Raw genomic sequence first — 19912 nt, 5'->3', positions numbered from 1 at the left:
TTCCAAAAATAAACTCATCCTAAAAATGTCTTTGATGTTCATAAACTATATTATCTATACTTTTCCATGCTTAATATTATCTTATGTTAATACATACAAATAATCACACAAACTTCATTCAATCTCTAATGCAAATAATCTCACGAAATTGAATCTATAATATTCATAATCTGTCCCTTCATATAGCCTAGGACTAGACCAGATTAAAAATAATATTTACACAGGAAATGTGTCATGTTTAGAGAGCACCATAGTAGACAGTGCATAGGCTACTACTGTAATTGTATTCTCCTGAGGAGTATACAAATTCCCAGGCTTCGAGCTGTACGCGAACGCGCCATCAGTGAAGTAGAGCGGATGAAAAGTTGTCGTCAACAACGCGCCAGTCTAGCCGCTCTTGGGACACAAGGCAACGGATAATCTCTTCTTCATAAACTGGTAAACTGACCTCCAAACGTCTCTTTGAGGCGTATTCACTGTCTGTCACGGTCAAAATGTGTATTGATTGATTAAATATTGTGGTGTGGGCCGGTTGGAGGGGGGGGTCCGGGCACATGGAGCGGGTTATAGTCGTTAGGAGGCGGCGTGTCACTAACAAAGGCTTCGCTTACTCTCGAAACTTCGCTCCGGTTTAACCGCGGACGAGTCGCCTGGTCGAGCTGTGGGTTACCTCGACGAGTAGGTCGGATAATCTCCGCCATACGACCCGTTTAGCGAACACCGGTTGAAAGTTTGGTTCCTCTTGTGCCCGGCAGGCTGAGCCCTGAGCCCGGAGATGCCGCTGCTCCACAGGAAGCCCTTCAGGAGGCAGCCGCCGCCGCCCGGCCTCAGAGCCGAGGAGGAGGTCTTCCTCTGCAAGATCACCCACGAAGTCTTCCGGACCTACGAGTGAGTCTGGACACAGCACCCCTATTCTAGATGTTGATGATGTTTAGAACCGTGTGGGTCTTCCTCTGCCAAGTCTCCAGGACTTGAGAGTTGAGATTAGACTATCTTGTGAACTGTTCATAACCACGAGGAGTAACCGGGGGATGAGTGGCTTGTCCCAGGCGGGAGACCCCTAAGGATGAGCGGGTTGTCCCAGGCGGGAGACCCCGGAGGATGAGCGGGTGGTTTCAGGCGGGGAGGCAGAGGGTCCAGGGTACAGGTCCAGCTGGGGCCAGGGTTTCAGTGTCACAAACAATAGGAAAAGCTGTTTTTAGATGGACGATAATGATGTGTAAGATTAGTTTATTGTATGTGCATAACCATTATCCTGGAACTGTCGCAACGTCATTAAAAAGTTGGACCGCGGTTTCATTTTCAACTTTAATGTTTTGGCAGGTGGAGCTAAGAAGGTTAGCCGGCAGCTAACCCATGTCGACTTGAACTACTAGCGACAGGCCTGCTAATAGCTTAGCTCTCCCATAACATGACATGGTTGCTACCAGTAGCTTATCTCTGACGAAAACTGACATTGTTTTCTACTGATAGCTTAGCTCTCCCAATAACATGACATGGTTTCTACCAGTATCTTATCTCTGACAACAAGTGACATGGTTTCTACCAGTAGCTTAGCTCTGACAACAAGTGACATGGTTTCTATCAGTAGCTTAAATCTGACAACAAGTGACATGGTTTTCTGCTAGTAGCTTAGCTCTACCATTAACTTTATGGTTTCTACTTCCCCAACGAAATTAAGACGGTCTGCTAGTCGGTTTAAATGTGGTGTGGATTTGCACACCACAGCCAGTATTGTACTGTACTCCCCTCCTAGTAACTCAACTAACCATCTCTAAACTAACACTTGAACCAACCTAACACTTAAACTAACCATCTCTAAACCTATGCCAAAACTTACCATCTCTTACGTAATGCCTGAACTTGACCACCTCTATCGTCATCTCTTAACTCAACTACCTCTACCATAATACCAACTCGTAACTATCTCTAAACCTATGCCAAAACTTACCATCTCTTGCGTAATGCCTGAACTTGACCCCCTTACCTGAAATAACCCTAATATCAACTCTAACCATCTCTAACATAACTATATTTGACCATCTCAGAACGCCTACTTTTAAAGCAGTACGTCAAGCAGGGCTATACAGAGAAGTTGGATTGATATTGATAAGTGTGTGTATATATATATTGTTGATATTCTACCGATTTGAAGAAGCATATTCCTGGACAGTTGACCTCAATAGTAACACTGTCCAAGTACAAGGTAGTTCCCTCCTATGTTACGGAACACCCAAACTTCTCAATCTCTTACAAATTACCTAAATATAACCATCTAGATCCTGATGCCTAAACCTATCCATCTCTAATCTGATATCTCAACTTGACAACCTTTAACGAAATACCTAAACTTAACCAACTCCTAACGTTAACATGGTGCTGAAATAACTGTCTGCTGTGTCGTTTTCTCTCGCTCTCGCAGTGAGTTCTTTGAGAGGACCATCCTGTGTAACAGCCTGGTGTGGAGCTGTGCGCTCACTGGCAAAGCCAGCCTCACATACCTGGAAGCCCTGGAGAGCGAGAGGAGGGCCCGCCAGAGCTTGCAGAGCTTCTCCCCGGCCCTGCTCCTCCCCCTGCTCCACCTGGTGGCGGCCAGCCGCCGCTGCAGGCTGGCCGAGCTGTGTGACGACGTCTACGGCTTCGTCAAAGAGCGCTTCTTCCCCGGGGAGATGGTGGACGTCATGGAGCGCTCTGGACTCAGGTACTCGCCTAGCAACGGGGGGGTCTAGCCAGGGCGCCCTAGCTACGGTTCCCTAGCAACTGGGTCCTGTAACGATGGGCCCTTTACTAATAATTTTATAAACTGTGCCCAAGCTTAAATGAAAGAAGACGACTAACCCCAAGTGTGTGTGTTCGTGTCCCAGACATGTGTGCGAGGTGCTGGAGGTGTTGCCCCCCCACTCCAATGGGAAGGGGTCCGCGGCTCTGAACGGCCACTCCAAGCCAGCAGGGGGCGACACCATTATCATCAGCGACAATGAAGACGACCCCAACGACCATAGTGGACCGATGAGCGCCCCGTTGGGTCAAAGGTCAGATCAATGTCTCTCACTCGTATAATAGGATATTCAGACACATACACACACATAAACAGATTTATTGTATTAACTGTGCGTGTGTGTCTGTGTGTGTGTGTGCAGTAAGACGAGTCCTCTCCCCGCGTCCATGTTCTGCTACTCTGTACGGAGAGTGAAGGCGGACGGCCAGCAGTCGGTGGTGAAGTCCAACCAGATCAGGTGACCCGCTCTCGTCCAATCAGCATTCAGAGCTGTACCGTGTGTAGTGCTCGTCATGGGAATAAACGTGACGCGTGTGTGTGTGTCCGTGTGACCCTTTCAGCCGGAAGAAGAACACGCTGTCCCGGGAGAGGCTGAAGCTGCTGTTCAAGCAGCACTGTGAGCCGCAGTACGGATCCATCACGCTGAAGGTAGCCAATCGTCTCTCTGCTCCCCTCTCAGGGGCGGAGCTAGCCACGGCACGACACCGATTGGTCCGGGCGTTTTATTTAAGTTTATTGATTTCATAAATGAAAAGGTTTTTCGTTGCGATCTGCGATCGGCAGAGCCTCTGCCAAACACTCAAAGTGTTCCTGACTTCAGTCAGCAGATGGCACAACGGCAATGGATAATGCAGCTTGTTATGAACATAAAGTCACACCATCCGCATGTGACACTAACCCAGACCTCCTCAATGCAGTAGCCCAGTGTAGACTGACCTGACCCTTCACCGCCTCAATTCAGTAGCCCTGTGTAGATTGACCTCTGACCTCCTACAGCCTTACAGCTGTAGCCCAGTGTAGTCTGACCTCTGACCCTTCACAGCCTAAATTCAGTAGACTGACCTCTGTTCTCTGCCCCAGCCCTCCACCGTACTGAAGTACACTCTGGCCGACCAGACCTTCTCCCAGTTCTTTCCCGACGAGCCAAACTTCCCGTTCAGCCCACCGCCCAAAGGCAGAGGCTCGCTCCACGGAATCGGCTCGCCTGGCAGGGTGAGTGTTTCAGAAGCTCTGTTCTGGTTGGCTGGGCCCTACAGCTGCTACCCTCTGATTGGCTGGGCAATACAGCTGCTACATGCTGATTGGCTGGCCCCTACAGCAGCTACGTGCTGATTGGCTGGCCCCTGCAGCTGCTACATGCTGATTGGCTGGCCCCTACAGCGGCTACGTGCTGCTGGGCGGGCCCCTACAGCTGCTATGTGCTGATTGGCTGACAGAAAATCACTGGATCATATTTGAGTGTCACCTACAATGATGATGGAGAAATGTAATGATAAAGTATACTAAAATATTAGCAGTCGCTCCCACTAGTGTGTTTGAGGAGGAGGTTCTGATCAGGAGAAGGATTGATCAGGAGGATTATTGATAATAACGCTAATGATCTCCTCCTGCAGATGACGGAGAAGAGGAGACTGGAGCAGCAGAAGGAGGAGATGATGGCGGCCATGCAGGAGCAGAGCAGACTGAAGAAGGACCAGGAGCTGCAGGAGGCCAGGAGGAGAGAGAGGGAGGAGATGAGGGAGAGGATTGAGGAGGAGAAGCAGCGGCGAAGGGATGAAAAGGAGCGAATGAAAGTGGAGAAGGAGAGGGTGAGTGCCTGGCTCATGAATATCTCCTTATGCCCCTGAATACGACCCACTCTGGTCTCCTTATGCACCTGAATACGACCCACTCTGGTCTCCGTCTCAACCCGCTCCTTACTCTGTGTGGCAGGAGAGGGAGAAGCTGAAGGAGGAGAGGAAGCGCTACGCAGAACGCCAGAAGCTGTGGAACAAACCTCGAGAGGACATGGAGCTTGAAGACCTCAAGGTAACGCCTCCGTCTCCTCCTGGCCACGGCTTCTCTCGCGTCTCCTTCCTGTAACTCCTGACCTCGACTGCTCCTCCTCCCGCGGTGTGTAGGAGCTGCCCAGCCCGGTGCCGGTCCAGAGCCGTCTCCCGGCCGTGGTGTTCGGAGAGGCCCTGATGGTGGTGGAGTTCCTCAGGGTGTTTGGGGATCTGTTCGACCTGCAGGACGAGTTCCCCGATGGAGTCTCACTGGGTCAGCTGTGTGTGTGTGTGTGTGTGTGTGGATCTAACGGTGGCTGTGGTTCTGTGTCTGTGTGGTTCTAACGCTGGCCGTGGTTCTGTGTGTGTGTGTGTGGTTCTAACGGTGATTCTGTGTGTGTGTGTGTGGTTCTAACGCTGGCCGTGGCTCTGTGTGTGTGTGTGTGTGTGTGTGTGTGTTTGTGGTTCTGTGTGTGTGTGGTTCTAACGCTGGCCGTGGTTCTGTGTGTGTGTGTGTGTGTGGTTCTAACGCTGGCCGTTGTTCTGTGTGTGTGGTTCTAACGCTGGCTGTGGTTCTGTGTGTGTGTGTGTGTGTGTGTGTGTGTGTGTGTAATGTTTCCCCTATGCACCTGAATACGACCCACTCTGCGGCGGTATGCCGCTGCTGAAATATGACCGCCGCTGCTGAATTTCTTTTTTTTAACTAGAGAAGAGGAGAGCTTCATATTAACGGAGGAACTTCCGCAGATTCAGAGTTTGCGGTTCAATAGATCAGTGAAACATCGTTGCGACACAATTGAGTGTAGTAACCCAGAGAACCAGCTACAACATTGTTTTCATCCAAACGAGCCGTCTTTGGCGAACGGTGAACTGCTTGGCTTCTACGAGCAGTCGACTTTCATCCGCGAGCTTAGGGGCCGTCTGCAAAGTGCAAAACTGAAAACGACCACAATGGTAAAATTTCAATAGCGTTATTGACTCTAGAGCCCCAAAACTTGCCTTAGCCCACCCTATCGTTTCGTCCTCAAATCTAATATTCTACCGGTTTTTTTTACACAAGCAATGAGAGGATGGATGCTGTGTAATGAACAGGCTCAAATGGGCTAGTGAAATCGAGCGCAACCTTCCTTCAGGAATCTCTAACCTTGGATTGGTGGGTGGGCGTCTCCTGTTACTCGGCAGGTCGCAGCTCAAGCGCACCTAACATAGTTTCTGCTGTTTTGTCTGTCAAAGAGGCAGAGGGGACTTGGTGTCTTATGTATTTATTTATTTATTTTAATAGGTTACTTATTTTATTTTAAATAAACATAAGACCAAGGGTCAGAAGTTTAACAAGAATTTTGATCTTACAAAGTCATGACAGAGGGACTTGGTGTCTTTATTCATGCTTGAAAGATGAACATATATGATTTTTTTGAAAGGGAATAAGCTGATGAAGCTGACTAGTGACCAATGTTTACTTTTTAAAAATATTATAATTAAATGCAAACCCCTGTGAATCATTTGCTCTTGTTTCTCTGTTTTGAGATTCACACAGACTTAGCAGTCTTGTTTAAATGTTACAAATTGAGTTAATAAACTGAAGTTGGAAATAGTTTTAAGTTGTTGCAGATGTTATCTCCGTTAATTTTATTAATCTAAATAAATAAATATTAGCAGGTTCTCAATAGTAGGCTATTTCAATTCAGGGAGGGCGTGATAAAATGTCTCTCCTAGGGGGGGAATGAAAGAAAAATGATTGAGAACCACTGGTCTAGAACAGGAAACACGGTGTGCGTGTGTGTGTTTCTAACGCTGGCCGTGGTTCTGTCTGTGTGTGTGTGTGTGTGTGTTTCTAACGCTGGCCGTGGTTCTGTCTGTGTGTGTGTGTGTGGTTCTAACGCTGGCCGTGGTTCTGTCTGTGTGTGTGTGGTTCTAACGCTGGCCGTGGTTCTGTCTGTGTGTGTGTGTGTGTGTGGTTCTAACGCTGGCCGTGGTTCTGTCTGTGTGTGTGTGTGTGTGTGTGGTTCTAACGCTGGCCGTGGGTCTGTCTGTGTGTGTGTGTGTGTGGTTCTAACGCTGGCCGTGGTTCTGTCTGTGTGTGTGTGTGTGTGTGTGTGTGTGTGTGTGTGGTTCTAACGCTGGCCGTGGTTGTGTGTGTGTGTGCGTGTGGTTCTAACGCTGGCCGTGGTTCTGTGTGTGTGTGTGTGTGTGTGTGTGTGTGTGTGGTTCTAACGCTGGCCGTGGTTGTGTGTGTGTGTGCGTGTGGTTCTAACGCTGGCCCTGGTTCTGTCTGTGTGTGTGTGTGTGTGTGTGGTTCTAACGCTGGCCGTGGTTGTGTGTGCGTGTGGTTCTAACGCTGGCCGTGGTTCTGTGCAGAGGTCCTGGAGGAGGCCCTGGTGGGCCGGGACCCCGAGGGCCCGCTCTGTGAGCTGCTCTTCTTCTTCCTGTCGGCCATCCTGCAGGCGCTGTCGGAGGAGGGCGAGGAGGCGGCCAAGGAGCAGCGGGCCGACGGTCAGACACGTGGACATAATGTTACATTACTGTATTATATATCACCCTTCATACTATATTAACATTAGTACTATGTTCATATATCACCCTTCATACTATATTAACATTAGTACTATGTTCATATATCACCCTTCATACTATATTAACATTAGTACTATGTTCATATATCACCCTTCATACTATATTAACATTAGTACTATGTTCATATATCACCCTTCATACTATATTAACATTAGTACTATGTTCATATATCACCCTTCATACTATATTAACATTAGTACTATATTATATATCACCCTTCATACTATATTAACATTAGTACTATATTATATATCACCCTTCATACTATATTAACATTAGTACTATATTATATATCACCCTTCATACTATATTAACATTAGTACTATATTATATATCACCCTTCATACTATATTAACATTAGTACTATATTATATATCACCCTTCATACTATATTAACATTAGTACTATATTATATATCACCCTTCATACTATATTAACATTAGTACTATATTATATATCACCCTTCATACTATATTAACATTAGTACTATATTATATATCACCCTTAATACTATATTAACATTAGTACTATATTATATATCACCCTTCATACTATATTAACATTAGTACTATATTATATATCACCCTTCATACTATATTAACATTAGTACTATATTATATATCACCCTTCATACTATATTAACATTAGTACTATATTATATATCACCCTTAATACTATATTAACATTAGTACTATATTATATATCACCCTTAATACTATATTAACACTAATACCATATTAACATTAGTACTATATTACCATTAATACTATGTTATATATTAACACGAATACTATATTCATATATTACCTTTAATACTATATTAATAGTAATACTATATTAACATTAATACTATATTCATATATTAACAGTAATACTATATTCATACATTAACAGTAATACTATATTCATACATTACCATTGATACTATATTCATATATCAACAGTAATACTATATTCATATATTAACATTCATACCAGGGTTTCCCGCAGCACGTTACAGCTTAGGCGGACGCCCAAGCAACACATGCCTGCCTCCTCGATTATGATATAAATGTCAATATTATACAAAAGTATAAAATAATCTAAACCTCATCCACTCTGCGTTTGGTTCAGGCTGCAGGGCAACGGTCTGCATGAAAACAAGCATACATGTTCCACCTGTAAGAGTGTACCCCCCCCCCCTCATATAGCCATTAATACTACATAGCAATACCTCTTTGTGTCTGTTACCATTAATGTAGTGTGATTAGTAACGGATATATTGTGTGTTTTGTTCTGTGTAGAGCTGTCCGAGGTCCTAGACGACGATGCTGACCACACCCACTCCGCCATCAGTGCTGTCGCCTTATTGGCTGCTGCCTGGCCACAGCTGCACCAGGGTAACGCATCACTCACTCACTCACTGTCTCACTCACTCACTCATTGTCTCACTCACTCACTCACTCTACTGTGTGTGTGTGTGTGTGTGTGTGTGTGTGTAGGCTGCAGTCTGAAACAGCTGGACCTGGACAGCTGCACCCTCTCTGAGATCCTGCGTCTTCACATCCTGGCCTCGGGGGCCGACTGTAACCACGGCAACGCCAAGTTCCGCTACCAGAAGCAGGGGGGCTTCCTGTCGACGGACGATCCGTGTGTGGAGTTCCGGCTGGCCCACCCGGCGCTGGTGAAGAAGCTGTCCTCCACCGCGGTCTACGACCTGACGCCAGGTCAGTCCTCGAGCTCAGCGCTCTGGAGCCTCTGGCCCTGGAGCCTCTGGCCCTGGAGCCTCTGGAGCCTCTGGCCCTGGAGCCTCTGGCCCTGGAGCCTCTGGAGCCTCTGGCCCTGGAGCCTCTGGCCCTGGAGCCTCTGGAGCCTCTGGCCCTGGAGCCTCTGGAGCCTCTGGCCCTGGAGCCTCTGGCCCTGGAGCCTCTGGCCCTGGAGCCTCTGGCCCTGGGGCCTCTGGCCCTGGAGCCTCTGGCCCTGGAGCCTCTGGCCCTGGAGCCGCTGGCCCTGGAGCCGCTGGCCCTGGGGCCTCTGGCCCTGGAGCTATGTGTATAACGTGGGTGTGTGTGTGTGTCTCTCCATGCGTGTCTATGCAGGGGAGATGCTGTTTGTATAACGTGTGTGTGTGTGTGTGTCCCTCCATGCGTGTCTATGCAGGGGAGAAGCTGTGTGTATAACGTGTTTGTGTCTATGCAGGGGAGAAGCTGTGTGTATAACGTGTGTGTGTGTTTGTGTCTATGCAGGGGAGAAGCTGTGTGTATAACGTGTGTGTGTTTGTGTTTATGCAGGGGAGAAGCTGTGTGTGCTGCAGGCGCTGTGTGGGAAGCTGCTAACGCTGGTGTCGACCCGCGTGCTGATAGAGGACAGCGCCGAGGAGCAGAGGGCGGCCCGGCAGGAGCTCAGAGAGATCAGGGCGGAGCAGCACCGCAGGGAGCGGGAGGAGGCCGCCTTCAGGTACACACAACGCACACACAACGCAACGCAACACACACGCACACACCGCGGGGAGCGGGAGGAGGCCGCCTTCAGGTACACACAACGCACACACAACGCAACGCAACACACACGCACACACCGCGGGGAGCGGGAGGAGGCCGCCTTCAGGTACACACAACGCACACACAACGCAACGCAACACACACACACACACGCACGCACCGCGGGGAGCGGGAGGAGGCCGCCTTCAGGTACACACAACGCACACACAACGCAACGCAACACACGCACACACCGCGGGGAGCGGGAGGAGGCCGCCTTCAGGTACACACAACGCACACACAACGCAACGCAACACACGCACACACCGCGGGGAGCGGGAGGAGGCCGCCTTCAGGCACACACAACGACGACGCACACACAACAACGCAACACACACACACACACACACACACACACACACACACACACACACACACACACACACACACACACACACACCCCGCAGGGAGCGCGAGGAGGCCACCTTCAGGTACACACAACGCACACACAACGCAACGCAACAAACACACACACACACCGCAGGGAGCGCGAGGAGGCCACCTTCAGGTACACACAACGCACACACAGTAATAAGTAATACCGAACTCACATCACATGCACATGAATTACCTTTTATTAACATGCACAGCACATGCATATTAACATGCTAAACAGGTGTCGACCAATCAGAATGTGATCCTGTCGGCCCATCAGAATGTGTTCCTGTTGACCAATCGGATTGTGTTTGTGCCTCCAGGGTTCGCCAGCGGAAGGAGGAGAAGCTGAGGGAGCAGGAGCAGCGCCTGAAGGAGAAGGAGGAGCGGATCAGAGAGGAGGAGAGGAGCGGGTAACGTCCAGTACTCTCTAACCTCATGTTAAGGCCTTTAACAACGGCAGTCTTCTTCAACAGAAACAGGCCTCAGAAGGTCACTACAGCGTTCTCCTCTTGCTCTCTAAACTTCCCTCTCTACAACTTTGTTCTCCAGCATCACTGTTGAGGATGAAGAGGCAAACTCCAAGAAGATGAAAGGTACTTTGTCAAAAAGACCATCAGAGATGTGGAACCTCCTCCACCCCAAGAAGCTGTCATTGACGTTGATCTGTTTTGACTCCAGCCCAACTGAACCAGAAGGAGAGGCTGCAGCAGACCGAGCTGGGCGCCTACGTTTCTCCTCTCTCGGCGGAGAAGCTGGAGGAGGAGCAGAACATGGTGGGTGTCTGTCAGGACTCTCTTCTCCTCAGTGTCTCATCTACCACCCAAGCTGCACTGCGTGTTTCTAGCTCACCTGTAACTTGTGTTGCTAGGTGACTTTGCAGTGTGCTGCTAGGTAACTGCAGTGTGTTGCTAGGTACCTGAAAAGTGAATTGTTGCTAGGTAACTGTACAGTATGTGGTTGCTAGCTAACTTTACGGTGTGTGGTTGCTAGGTAACTGTACGGTGTGTGTGTGTGTGTGTGTGGTGGCTAGGTAACTTTACAGTATGTGGTTGCTAGGTAACTTTACGGTGTGTGGTTGCTAGGTAACTGTACGGTGTGTGTGGTGGCTAGGTAACTGTAGAGTATGTGGTTGCTAGGTAACCGAACATTGTGTGGTTGCTAGGTAACAGTACGGTGTGTGTGTGTGCGGTTGCTAGGTAACAGTACTGTGTGTGTGTGCGGTTGCTAGGTAACAACATTGTGTGGTTGCTAGGTAACAGAACATTGTGTGGTTGCTAGGTAACGGTACGCGTGTGTGGTGGCTAGGTAACTACAGTATGTGGTTGCTAGGTAACAGAACATTGTGTGGTTGCTAGGTAACAGTACAGTGTGTTGTTGCTAGGTCCGTGAGCTCCAGGAGTGCATCCAGAAGGCGGCCCACCGGACGTCCATGGTGCCGCTGGGCAGAGACCGGCTCTACCGCCGCTACTGGCTGCTGCCCTCCACGCCCGCCCTGTTCGTAGAGGAGGACGGCTTCGCCCTGACAGAGGACATGCTGCTCCCTCGGCCTGCAGCGGAGGAGGAGGAAGAGGAGGAGGAGGATGAAGATGAGGAGGACGAGGAGGAGGAGGAGGGACAGGGGGCAGATGGCGAAGAGCAAGCTGAGCGGTAGGTCCCTGAGGCAGCAGGAGGCCGGCAAAGCCGTGATGGATCTGAAAGACTGCGTTACCATCGGTAACCTGGCGGGCCTACTACATCAGTGACACCTGGTTACCATCGGTAACCTGGCGGGCCTGGTGCATTACTGACCCCTCATCCCCGTCCGTTCCCTGACAGGCCGGGCCCCGCCCACGCCAGCGGGCCCCCGGTCACGCGGCCCAACCAGTGGGCCTACTACAGCTCCATGGAGGAGGTGGAGGTGCTGCTGGAGGCCCTGAACCCGCGGGGCCAGCGGGAGGGCGGCCTGAGGGACGCCCTGCTGCAGGAGAGGGACCGGCTCCAGGTGCTGCTGGACGGCAACGCCGCCGCCGCCGTCCTGGCCCGCCAAGGTACGGCCAACCACAGCCTACCACAGTCTCGCTGGTGGTGCTGTGCTGCTGCTGCTGCTGCCGGGTGCTAACATGCTAACCTGTCCCACGCAGCGGGTTGCATGCTCATGCTCAATGGGCTACATGCTAACCTGCTTGAGTGTAGATGACGCACGTTGGTGCGTTTAGTGTTTTCACATCACGTGCATCTAATGTGCTTCATGCTAACGGGCTTCATGCTAACGGGCTTCATGCTAACGGGCTTCATGCTAACGTGCTTCATGCTAACGTGCTTCATGCTAACGGGCTTCATGCTAACGGGCTTCATGCTAACGGGCTTCATGCTAACGGGCTTCATGCTAACGGGCTTCATGCTAACGGACTTCATGCTGACGGGCTTCATGCTGACGGACTTCATGCTGACGGACTTCATGCTGACGGGCTTCATGCTGACGGGCTTCATGCTAACGGGCTTCATGCTAACGGGCTTCATGCTAACGGGCTTCATGCTGACGGGCTTCATGCTGACGGGCCTCATGCTGACGGGCCTCATGCTGACGGGCCTCATGCTGACGGGCCTCATGCTGACGGGCCTCATGCTGACGGGCCTCATGCTGACGGGCCTCATGCTGACGGGCCTCATGCTGACGGCCTTCATGCTGACGGGCCTCATGCTGACGGGCCTCATGCTGACGGGCCTCATGCTGACGGGCCTCATGCTGACGGGCCTCATGCTGACGGGCCTCATGCTGACGGGCCTCATGCTGACGGGCCTCATGCTGACGGGCCTCATGCTGACGGGCCTCATGCTGACGGGCCTCATGCTGACGGGCTTCATGCTGACGGGCCTCATGCTGACGGGCCTCATGCTGACGGGCTTCATGCTGACGGGCCTCATGCTGACGGGCCTCATGCTGACGGGCCTTCATGCTGACGGGCCTTCATGCTGACGGGCCTTCATGCTGACGGGCCTTCATGCTGACGGCCTTCATGCTGACGGGCCTCATGCTAGTGGGCTTCAGGCTAATGTGCTTCATGCTATGTTCAGGTGACGGCGCGCTGCTGCCCCCTGCTGAGAGCTACCTGGAGACGCGGCTCAGAGACCTGCTGCTGGACATAGAGGACAGGATCTACCAGGGCACTCTGGGATACCTGAAGGTACACACACACACGCACGCACACACGTACACACACACAGACAGACACAGGATCTACCAGGGCACTCTGGGATACCTGAAGGTACGCACACATTCACACACGCACACATTCACACACGCACACATATTCACACACGCACACATATTCAAACACGCACATATTCACACTCACACATGTTCACGTGCACACACATTCTCACTCATTCGCACTCACTCACTGAAATTCACTCACTCACATTCTCAGTCACTCTCACTCTCTCAAATTCACATACACATTCATTCACACGGGCACACGCATTCATTCACGCACGCACGCACACACCACAGAGAGACACAGTGTCTACCAGGGCGCGCCGATACCTGGAGGTACACACTCTGTCAGCCATGGAACAGCACAATCAAAGGCTCTCTGTGTCCTCCGGCTCCAGGTGAAGGAGCGCACGGCCTGGAGGAGCGTGCTGGAGAAGGGGCGCTACGAGCTGCTGAGCTCCGACGGGAAGGAGGCTGGAGGGGCGGAGCCGGTGGAGGTCCAGCCAACCAGAGCCAGAGACAGGTAGAGAGATGAGAAGGGGAGAGAGAGGGGGAGGGTGTAGAGGGCGTCGTGCAACAGGAAGTGTAAGGGTGTGTTTCCGGTTGTGTCCCCCAGGCTCCAGGGCCTGAGGGCGGAGGGGGGCGGGGGCAGCGGCAGCGTGACCCCCCAGGGGGTGAGCCCCGCGGTGCGGTCCCTGGCCCTGGCGCTGGTCCAAGTGGAGCAGGGCATCGAGAGGAAGTTCCTCAAGGCTCCGCTGGGTGAGTATCCGTGGCGACCCAGGGCTGTGGCCGTGGCGACCCAGGGCTGTGGCCGTGGCGACCCAGGGCTGTTTCCGTAGCAACCAAGTGCGGTGTAACTTATGTTCTGGTTCTTATTCCCCCCCCCCCCCCCCCAGGAGAGGAAGAGAAGAAGGATCTGAAATTGATTAAGAAAAGCAAGAAGAAAGATGAAGAGCAGGCCAGTGATGGTGAGTCCTCCATCACTCATCCCTCCATCACTCATCCCTCCATCACTCATCCCTCCATCACTCATCCCTCCATCATCACTCATCCCTCCATCACTCATCCCTCCATCACTCATCCCTCCATCACTCATCCCTCCATCACTCATCCCTCCATCACTCATCCCTCCATCACTCATCCCTCCATCACTCATCCCTCCATCATCACTCATAACTTGTGTCCTATACATCCTCATCAGTGTAATAAGTAGACGTATATAATAACGTTGATGATGTGATGTCTTCCAGACGGCAGCGAGGGTCGTTTGGTGAAGACTGTGTTGGAGCGCTGGAGGGAGTCTCTGATGGCGTGCTCTAGTCTGTCCCAGGTAACCATGGCAACCTCTTCTAGTCCGTCTCGGGTGACCATGGCAACCTCTTCTAGTCCGTCTCGGGTGACCTCTTCAAGACCGTCTGGGGTAACCATGGTGACCTCTTCTAGACCGTCTGGGGTAACCATGGTGATCTCTTCTAGACCGTCTGGGGTAACCATGGTGACCCCTTCTAGACCGTCTGGGGTAACCATGGTGACCTCTTCTAGACCGTCTGGGGTAACCATGGTGATCTCTTCTAGACCGTCTGGGGTAACCATGGTGACCCCTTCTAGACCGTCTGGGGTAACCATGGTGACCTCTTCTAGTCCGTCTCGGGTAACCATGGTGACCTCTTCAAGACCGTCTGGGGTAACCATGGTGACCTCTTCTAGACCCTCTGGGGTAACCATGGTGACCTCTTCTAGACCGTCTGGGGTAACCATGGTGACCTCTTCTAGACCGTCTGGGGTAACCATGGTGACCTCTTCTAGACCCTCTGGGGTAACCATGGTGACCTCTTCTAGACCGTCTGGGGTAACCATGGTGACCTCTTCTAGTCCGTCTCGGGTAACCATGGTGACCTCTTCAAGACCGTCTGGGGTAACCATGGTGACCTCTTCTAGACCCTCTGGGGTAACCATGGTGACCTCTTCTAGACCGTCTGGGGTAACCATGGTGACCTCTTCTAGACCGTCTGGGGTAACCATGGTTACCTCTTCTAGTTCGTCTCGGGTAACCATGGTGACCTCTTCTAGTCTGTCTCAAGTAACCATGGCAACCTTGATGATAAAGTGCGTGTGTGTCAGGTGTTTGTCCATCTGTCCACCCTGGAGAGGAGTGTGATGTGGTCGCGGTCGCTGCTCAACACGCGCTGTAAGATCTGCCGCCGCAAGGGAGACTCGGACGCCATGCTGCTGTGTGACGGCTGTGACCGAGGACACCACATGCACTGCCTCAGACCCCGCCTCAAGGTACGCACGCGCGCACACTCTCTGTCTGTCTGTCTCTGAGACCCCGTCTCATGGTCCACACACACTGCCTGAAGACCATCCTGCCGTACCTCCTCACCCCTCCCCCCTCTCTCCTCCAGTCCGTCCCGTCAGGAGACTGGTTCTGTCCGTCCTGTCGACCCAAGCAGAGGTCCGGCCTCTCCTCGGCCCGTCAGCGCGCCTCCAGCCAATCAGAGGAGGAGGAGGAGGAGGAGGAGGAGAAGGAGCTCGTCGTAAAGTGTGTAATGTTTGTGTGAAGTTTTCTGACAACGTGTTTTTTTTAATTTGTGCGTGTGTTTGTGGTACAGGTGTGTGAGTTGGTCTGACACCTGTGTATTATGTGTGTTTGTGGACCAGGTGTGTTAGTTGTCTGACAGCGTGTGTATTGAATTTGTGTTTGTGGTGCAGGTGTGTGAGTTGGTCTAACATCAGTGTATTAAATGTGTGTGTGTTTGTGGACCAGGTTCGGAGTTTGTCTGACAACGTGTGTATTCATTTCCAGGAGCAGCAAGAGTAGCAAAGTCAAAATCTCTCCACGTTCCAAGCCGGCCACGCCCAGCATCAACCAGACCACGCCCAAAGCTAGCTCCGCCCCCTTGGGGAAGGGCTCGTCAGCGAACAGGTAAGGCGTGGGAGGGGCTTACACAAAAGGGCTGTTAATTAATTAAACTTTACATTTCAAAAGCAGTGTTTCAATTGAACACGCTGCGTGGTTTCCTGGCACCATGGTTTATGTTTAACCCTTATTTGACCAGGTTAGTCAGGTTTGTCGTTGAGATTACCGATCCTTTTCAAGAGACGGTAAAGCAGCATTCAAATAAAAGCCTTGAGGCAGCAGACGAGGCCGTGTGTGTGTGTGTGTGTGTGTGAACCCAGCCGTGCACTGGTCTCAGTCCTCCGCTGTTGTTCCCCGCTGCCCAGGGCTTCTGGGAAAAAGGCCACGCCCTCCTCCTCCAGGGCAGGGGCGGGACCCAGCGGCCGGACCCCGAAGCTCCAGAACGGGGTGACCCCTCCGCCGAGCAACGCCCGGAAGAGACCCCTAGCAGGTGGGCACCTCCATCAGTCACCTAGAACCTAGAACCAGACACTAGCTGTTACCTAGAACCTAGAACCAGACACTAGCTGTTACCTAGAACCTAGAACTAGACACTAGCTGTTACCTAGAACCTAGAACTAGACACTAGCTGTTACCTAGAACTAGACACTAGCTGTTACCCAGAACCTAGAACTAGATACTAGCTGTTACCTAGAACCTAGAACTAGATACTAGCTGTTACCTAGAACTAGACACTAGCTGTTACCTAGAACTACACTAGCTGTTACCTAGAACCTAGAACTAGATACTAGCTGCTACCTAGCACTAGACTAGCTGTGACCTAGCACTAGACTAGCTGTGACCTAGAACTAGACTAGCTGTGACCTAGAACAGGCGTGCCAGGCGCTGTAGTCTGAGGCCCTGCTCCTCTCTATTCCAGCAGAGAAGACCCCTTCGCCTAAAGCCCCCCTGCCCATCCTCACCGTGCTCCCGCCCTCCTCCTCCTCCTCCAACCGTCGCTCCTCGGGCCGTAACCATGGCGTCCATGAGCTGTCTGCCTGCGAGCGTCTTACAGTGGAGCTGGTCCGACACGAGGACAGCTGGCCCTTCATTAAGCTGGTGTCCAGGACACAGGTACGCGCCACACACCTGTACGCGCCACACACCTGTACGCGCCACACACCTGTACGCGCCACACCTGTGCGCGACTGAGATACACACACTCTGACCTTTTGTAAATCCAATGTTCTTTTGTTCTCTGAAGCTTCCGGACTACTATGAGATCATCCAGAGGCCCATCGCCCTCAGCATCATCAGAGAAAAGGTCAACAACTGTGACTACAAGACCTCCGGTGAGAACAGCGTCCAGAGGGCCTGGTGTAGTGGATCCAGAGGACGATGTACTGCGTCTAGAGGGGCTGGTGTAGTGAATCCAGAGGGGCTGGTGTAGTGAATCCAGAGGGGCTGGTGTAGTGGATCCAGAGGACGACGTACTGCGTCCAGAGGGGCTGGTGTAGTGGATCCAGAGGGGCTGATGTAGTGGATCCAGAGGGGACGGTGTACTGCGTCCAGAGGGGCTGGTGTAGTGGATCCAGAGGGGACGGTGTACTGCGTCCAGAGGGGCTGGTGTAGTGGATCCAGAGGGGACGATGTACTGCGTCCAGAGGGGACGATGTACTGCGTCTAGAGGGGCTGGTGTAGTGGATCCAGAGGGGCTGGTGTAGTGGATCCAGAGGGGACGGTGTAGTGGATCCAGAGGGGACGGTGTAGTGGATCCAGAGGGGACGATGTAGTGGATCCAGAGGGGCTGATGTAGTGGATCCAGAGGGGCTGATGTAGGGGATCCAGAGGGGCTGATGTAGGGGATCCAGAGGGGCTGATGTAGTGGATCCAGAGGGGCTGATGTAGTGGATCCAGAGGGGCTGATGTACTGCCTGAGTGACCTAACCCATCCTTGTCTGTGTCCTGCAGCCCAGTACATGGAGGACGTGGATCTGATGTTCTCCAACTGCCTGCAGTACAACCCCCGCCACACCAACGAGGCCAAGGCCGGCGTGCGCCTGCAGAACTTCTACCACGCAGAGCTCGCCAAGCTGGGTCTCCCCCAGCCCCGAGACCCCGCCCCCAAGCGCCCCAGGATGTAAACCCAACGCACCTGACCTCTGAACTCTGGGCTGCCGTTCATCTGACCTTCGTAGCAAGAGGCTTCACAGCAAATCTACCTGGCTAGCATTGTTCTAGACACCTTGCTAGCATCTTTCTAAAGACCTGGCTAGCACTGTTCCTACCTAATAGCTTTAAACTCTACCTGTTCGTCTACCTGTAGATATCAGATCTACTTGTAGCTTTACCTGTAGATTGAAACTCTACCTGCAGCTTTTGGCTATATCTGTAGCTCTACTTATAGTTCTACCCGTAGCCCTACTTGTAGCTCTAGCTGTAGCTCTACTTGTAGCTCTAGCTGTAGCTCTACTTGTAGCGCTACCTGTAGCTCTACTTGTAGCTCTAGCTGTAGCTCTACTTTAAGCTCTATTTGAAGTTCTACCTGTAGCTCTACTTTAAGCTCTACTTGTAGTCCTACCTGTGGCTTTTACCTTTACCTGTAGCCTAAAGCTCTACCTGTGACCTTACCTGTAGCTAAGAACTCGGCCTCTAGAGGTCAGCCTGTGTTTTTCCTGAATGAGTTTCTCTCAAGGGCTATGGTTAATCCCAGGTGGGCTGAACCGTTCGGGTCCATTTCTTAGACGACGTTCGACTCGTGTTCTTTGTGTCTGGAGTGGACTTCAGTCCCTCCGGTGGTGCAGGACCCCTACAGGGGGTCTCGTCGTGTGTGTGGTCCGCGTGGACCGGACCGGTTTGAATCATTCCCAGGCGACGGGAGGCGGAAGGTGTGTCTGGGTGCGCTCAGGGAACCCCGGTCTTCCAGTGTGTTCTATTTTTATATTCTAGACTACTAAACCCAACGGGTGTGTTGTGACGTCCTGGAGTAGGACGGTAACCCAATCACGAGGCAGGAGCTGTGTTCTGTTCCGTAAGACGCATTCCCATTGGCCAGGCGGATCCCCTGCCGTCAGCCAATGAGCATCCAGGAGCCCCTGATCTGTTATTTATTTTGCGGTGATTCCATCCTTTTGGCTTTATTTATGACGACGTTCTAGTTTTGGTTGCAACTGCATTTTGTGTTCAATACTTTGATCTCCCTTAGAATTTATAGAAAACGTCCGTTGGCTAGAATTTTCTGTTGTGTACATTGTTTTAATAAATAGATTTCTTTTTTTCTTTTTTTACATGTTTACCAGTCCTACTGATGTCGCTGTGGTTCCACTGTGAATCGATCCCACTGTTGTACAAACAATAAATCTAGGTTTCATACAAGGCAGTTTCAAACATGTTTCTCTGCAGTACCACACCACCCGCTGCTCCGAGGGGTTGAGGTGAGCAGTACTAGTGTTTTCCGCCAGGGGGCAGAGAGGATCCACCAGAGCTGGAACAGCAAATCTTTTTCTGTCCCGCAGAACAACGATGGAGCATATATGGTCAGCGGTCAGCACATCATCGTGTGTGTCCTTAGGCCACGTGGGCCGTACATTATTGCACCCTTTACAACGAAACACTTCGATTGTACTGAGGGATGCATCTTCTTTG

The 19912-nt window shown here is 51.5% G+C and overlaps 1 protein-coding gene across 2 annotated transcripts; it reads left to right on the top strand.

The window, feature by feature from the left end:
* The first annotated feature begins 300 nt into the window (after nt 1-300).
* On the top strand, nt 301-19642 carry baz1a (bromodomain adjacent to zinc finger domain, 1A). 2 transcript variants are annotated; one of them, XM_060051351.1, is made up of 31 exons: nt 301-438; nt 756-888; nt 2423-2701; nt 2865-3032; nt 3141-3236; nt 3340-3427; nt 3860-3991; nt 4393-4587; nt 4712-4807; nt 4900-5038; nt 7123-7257; nt 8622-8717; nt 8820-9044; nt 9609-9774; nt 10556-10645; nt 10785-10828; nt 10914-11008; nt 11617-11882; nt 12051-12262; nt 13290-13399; nt 13827-13951; nt 14045-14187; nt 14325-14396; nt 14679-14758; nt 15550-15714; nt 15834-15970; nt 16235-16354; nt 16654-16778; nt 17211-17401; nt 17532-17619; nt 18239-19642. In XM_060051351.1, exons 2-31 carry the CDS (start codon nt 776-778, stop codon nt 18409-18411), a joined length of 4164 nt encoding a protein of 1387 aa, XP_059907334.1. In that variant the 5' UTR covers nt 301-438; nt 756-775; the 3' UTR covers nt 18412-19642. The 2 variants fall into 2 exon arrangements, with proteins under 2 accessions (XP_059907334.1, XP_059907333.1); XM_060051350.1 differs by having other exon boundaries at nt 17208-17401.
* Nucleotides 19643-19912: the final 270 nt, after the last annotated feature.

This window comes from Gadus macrocephalus, chromosome 5, assembly GCF_031168955.1.
Source record: "Gadus macrocephalus chromosome 5, ASM3116895v1".
Classification (NCBI taxonomy): domain Eukaryota; kingdom Metazoa; phylum Chordata; class Actinopteri; order Gadiformes; family Gadidae; genus Gadus; species Gadus macrocephalus.
This window is presented reverse-complemented; position numbering and strand designations above follow the sequence as displayed.

What these genes read in the sequence shown, in the direction of transcription:
- baz1a (XM_060051350.1), top strand. Translation starts at nt 776, where the DNA reads ATGCCGCTGCTCCACAGGAAGCCCTTCAGGAGGCAGCCGCCGCCGCCC. An exon ending in CGGGAGGAGGCCGCCTTCAG is followed by an intron (nt 9,775 to 10,555) that starts GTACACACAACG and finishes TTGTGCCTCCAG; the next exon opens with GGTTCGCCAGCGGAAGGAGG. An exon ending in AGAGAGGAGGAGAGGAGCGG is followed by an intron (nt 10,646 to 10,784) that starts GTAACGTCCAGT and finishes TTTGTTCTCCAG; the next exon opens with CATCACTGTTGAGGATGAAG.